The 5,000-nt window shown below is 38.6% G+C and overlaps 1 protein-coding gene across 2 annotated transcripts in view; it reads right to left on the bottom strand.

Moving 5' to 3' along the window:
• The window catches only part of LOC138043696 (zinc finger protein 709-like), a 15,430-nt gene that overhangs the window by 118 nt on the left and 10,312 nt on the right, over window positions 1-5,000 (bottom strand). For both annotated transcript variants that reach the window (XM_068890096.1, XM_068890097.1), the window contains exon 2: window positions 1-3,386. This exon is cut by the window's left edge and continues 118 nt beyond it. In XM_068890096.1, coding sequence (XP_068746197.1) covers window positions 1,644-3,269 — 1,626 coding nt within the window. In that variant the 5' untranslated portion in view covers window positions 3,270-3,386 and the 3' untranslated portion in view covers window positions 1-1,643. The remainder of the gene's footprint in view (window positions 3,387-5,000) is intronic.

Raw genomic sequence — 5,000 nt, 5'->3', positions numbered from 1 at the left:
AACTTCACAAGCAGCAACAGCAAATGAATGTCGGTCCGGGAAAATGGTTAAGTCAGCTTGACTATAGATCAACAGGTAAACACTGCGCACAATTTGGGTTGTTAGCTGTGAGTCGCTTTTAACAGGTAACAAATATTGTCAGACGAAGTCTCTGAAATAGAGTCATACTGGCATTTATAGATCGTACAGTGACCGTGAACTAACAAGGGCGCCCAGCACCTTTGGCTTGTGTCTCGCACAATTGTTGTATCATGCGAATTTGAGTTTCAAAACAAAAGAATACTACACAATACATAGGCGTTAAAATACCCGAAAACGGAGGCCAGGCCTACAATTTCAGTGCTTTGTTTATTTATGATTCATTATTATGCCCAGTTTTCACCATATGCGCGACCTATACATTTCCTTCTGCTTAAAAAGTGCGAACTGCAAGGGCTGAACCTCATCAAATTGGTTCTATAACACTACTAGTAACGCAAGTGTGGAGCTCACACAAGCTTGGGCATTTCAAATGGAAAATGAAGACCACCCCTCCCCTCAATTTTGATGATCAAAAAATAGCGGGATCTTTACAAATGAAAACATTGTTCAGCATAGAACGAGTGGTTGCAAATGGACTTGACCAATAACTGGCAATAGTAAAGGAAGATACAGTCACAGAGGGGTCACTAGGGGGCTAACACTACTCACACACAACGCACGGCCAGAGCGTGTACTAGTTTACGTAGTAATTAAACGACTAAGAGTGATGCTACTCTCCCCTGGACGGGATGCTTGAAGCAATCTACCTTTGGCATATTTACATTCAGACATGAAAAAAATTGTCAAGACTGAAGATGCTTTCTAATGTGTATATCGGTCGCCCATAAAAATCCTTGCATGAGATCGCTACAAAACTCAACTTCGGTCGGCTGAAGTCATTCCCGTCGACTGATACAACCTGTATCATGAAAAGATGAAATAGACCCAGGGACCCCAATCACACAGTGCACCATTTTAGATTCAAATTCATTATCCGAGCGGCATGTGTCTTTCCCACTTTGTCGAGACACTTTTAACTTCCTTCTCCATACCTTATGACTTTTTTCACTAAGTGTATCTTACCTAGTTCAAGGAAGCAAGGCTTCGTTATCTGGGCTTTTGAACTTCCTAAACGATGTCAAGTCGTCTCCCACTTATCGTTTCCCCAGAAAACCCTGCTTTCAAGAGCTTCATCTCGTTGTTTCCTTCAGGAATAAGTTAATACTATAAAAATGCACAGTCTCAAAGTAAAAAAAAAACGTTCGGTTTTGTCATGACTTTTGTTTCATAGCTTTTTAACCTTGTATATATCTTCATCTTCATCACATTAACATTACGTTTGGGAATCCTGTGGTTCAAGACGCCCATTCCTTAATTAAAAAAAAAACCATCGCTCAAAGATTGACCCTGTGCAACGCAAAATACACTGTGTTTAGATGCACACAATAGTGCAATTTTAAAACTGTAGCCTAAAAATGCTGATCGTATTTGACAGGGAAGCAACGTCCAACGAAGGTGAAAAATGTGCGTATACAAGATTAATACTTATGAAGTCATAAATGAGGAAATAATAATACTGAGTAATAACCATAACAAAAATTAGGCAAGACACCTTCTCTGGTTCAGGTTGAAGGCTCCCCAAACGTCATATGATTTTGGTAGTGTGCAAGAAGAAGCTCCTCGCTGCTCATCTCCTCCTGGCAAAGCCAACAGATGTGTTTTACACCCTGGTTTGAACTATGTTCTTGACAAGTGCGAGTGCAAAGAATCTCTACTTCGGGTTCATTTGAACTTTCTCGTGCTTTATCATGATTCCTGACACTTCTTCTGTTGCGAAAAGACTTTCCCGTCCGCTTACTACGTTTATAACGCTTCTCTCCAGTATGGACTTTTTCATGTCTCCTTAACGTTATTGCTTGGCTAAAACACTTGCCACATTGTTTGCATTCATAAGGCTTCTCTCCAGTATGGACTCTTTCATGTGTTCTTAATTTTATTGCTTGACTAAAACACTTGCCACATTGTTTGCATTCAAAAGGCTTCTCTCCAGTATGGACTCTTTCATGTACCTTTAAACTTTCTGCTACGCTAAAACACTTGCCACATTGTTTGCATTCATAAGGCTTCTCTCCAGTATGGACTCTTTCATGTTTCCTTAAATGTACCGCTTGTCTAAAACACTTACCACAATGTTTGCATTCATAAGGCTTCTCTCCAGTATGGACTCTTTCATGTGTTCTTAATTCTATTGCTTGATTAAAACACTTGCCACATTGTTTGCATTCATAAGGCTTCACTCCAGTATGGACTCTTTCATGTGCCCTTAAACTTTCTGATCGGCTAAAACAGTTGCCACATTGTTTGCATTTATAAGGCTTCTCTCCAGTATGGAGTCTTTCATGTATCCTTAAACTTTCTGCTCGGCTAAAACAGCTACCACATTGTTTGCAATCATAAGGTTTCTCTCCAGTATGGACTTTTTCATGTCTCTTTAAATTTCTTATCACACTAAAACACCTTCCACATTGTTTGCATTCATAAGGTTTCTCTCCAGTATGGACTCTTTCATGTGTCCTTAAACTTTCTGCTAGGCTAAAATACTTGCCACATTGTTTGCATTCATAAGGCTTCTCTCCAGTGTGGACTCTTTCATGTGTCCTTAAATGCTCTGCTCGGCTAAAATACTTGCCACATTGTTTGCATTCATAAGGCTTCTCTCCAGTATGGACTCTTTTATGTGTTCTTAAATGCTCTGCTCGGCTAAAATACTTGCCACATTGTTTGCATTCATAAGGCTTCTCTCCAGTATGGACTCTTTCATGTCTCTTTAAACTTTCTGCTCGGCTAAAACACTTGCCACATTGTTTGCATTCATAAAGCTTCTCTCCAGTATGGATTCTTTCATGTGTCCTTAAATGTACTGCTTGACTGAAACACTTGCTACATTGTTTGCATTCATAAGGCTTCTCACCAGTATGGACTCTTTCATGTCTCTTTAAACTTTCTGCTCGGTTGAAACACTTGCCACATTGTTTGCATTCATAAGGCTTCTCTCCAGTATGGACTTTTTCATGTGTCCTTAAATTTACTGCTTTACTAAAACACTTGTCACATTGTTTGCATTCATATGGCTTCTCTCCGCTACGTATTCTGTTATGTCTTATTAAATTGCTTCTTTGACTGAAACACTTCCCACACTCCTTGCATTTGCAAGGCTTCTCTTTGCTTCGGACTTCTTTTTGTTTCATAAGACTTCGTTCTTCGTTGACCTTCTGTGTTTCTATCAAGAACTGCTGCTGACAGTAGGTGAATTCCGGCACTTGACTGATCTTCACACCAATAGCGGATTGTGATCTAACTTTGCACTAAAATAAACACAAAAAAAGAAATCGTTTCCATCAACAACATCTAACCGACAGCTAAGCCAAGTCAAAGTTACAATTTCACTACAGCTGCCCTCGCTGTTAAATATAGAATTCAATGTGTCCACGGCCATATTAGAGGAGTGGCCGTTTACAAACGGAGCAATTGATATTGAAGCGGAAAGAACAAATCAGTACTGAATACGAAAAGGGCGTTGTGAGTACACAGTTTGGTCATGGCGGTTACGATGGTGTACCACTCCAAACAGAAACTAAAAGAAACGCAAGGTCAATTTAACCGCAATGTGGCCATCGTTCTTACAAAATGTAATACACTGCAAGCGATGAAGTATTTTAGTCTTGAGTAACGTGAATAACCACTGATGTTGCACGGTTTAGTGTCAATACTTTATTTAGATGTCCTTGATCTGGATTATATAATCGCTGTTATAGGATTAAATGACGAAATGAATAGTAAGAAACAGAAGTGTTAAATCTGGCGGGATGAAGGAATTGCTACGGTGTCACGGTATTATTAATGATAGGTACATAAGTGCGTTCGTCGGGGTGAAATTTGGGTTCTGGAATATGTCAGGGAGTATATGATGTGTCTGTAATAGTAAACATCCTAATTCGAACGTGAGCATAGACTACTTTCATAAATAGCGACCATGTTTACATTCTTTTGTATTTACGTTAATTAGACCTACTGCCCTCGTTTTGAAACAAATATTATTTTAAAATTTGCTCGTCGTAGCGAGGCTAGAAAGGTTTATTAGCGTTAAAACAGAAGAATATTTTATTTGGCCGTAATTATGAAAGAGGTATATAATGCCTTACTTATAGATCGATTCATACGTAAATACTAAGGAACTAGGCTTTTAGATTCCTACATGAACCCCTAGTGAAAGAAAGGGCAAGTACCCACGATGTAATACATTGGTTGTGTTTGCAACACGTAAATAGCATATTTGCACGTTTGGTTAAGCAACAATGCTTCGCATTCGTATCAGGCGATTAACTGATCTACTTATCAACTTATAGTTCGACAAGCCTCGTTGACTAAGATCAGAAGCACAATCCAGGGGTACGAATGTGTAATTTAGTACTTTGTTTATTGTGTCTAAGCATATTTTGAAGGAATCAAGTAAAAAATGCTGATAATACAAAAATTGAAAATTACCCATTATCCTTTGAGGGCGTGGTCACTAAATAGAACTTATCATTTTTTTAAGCTTTTTACTAATTTCTGGCTTAATTTTATGTGTTTAACAACATCATGATAAGAAATATGAACAAATGCTGATTAATCGATAATTAATGATCACCCATGATCCTTTTGCGGGTGTGGTCATTTTACAAGATTCCTTCAATATTTAAATATGTTTTCCTTTTAAGCTTCCTTTCTTCTTCCTTTTTATCTCTCCATTCTTTCATTCGATTATTCCTTGCGTTTTCCATGTCGACTTATCGTTTCAAGGTCGAATGTCCGCTACAAAACTTGAAGTACTACCAAGTATAGTACTAACAAGTACGGCACACCTCCTATAAATACCTGGCTACCAAGGTTTGAAACAACGTTGGATAGACGTAGAAATGGCCTCTTCTTTCGCGAAG

Source organism: Montipora capricornis, chromosome 3, assembly GCF_036669925.1.
Source record: "Montipora capricornis isolate CH-2021 chromosome 3, ASM3666992v2, whole genome shotgun sequence".
Classification (NCBI taxonomy): domain Eukaryota; kingdom Metazoa; phylum Cnidaria; class Anthozoa; order Scleractinia; family Acroporidae; genus Montipora; species Montipora capricornis.
This window is presented reverse-complemented; position numbering and strand designations above follow the sequence as displayed.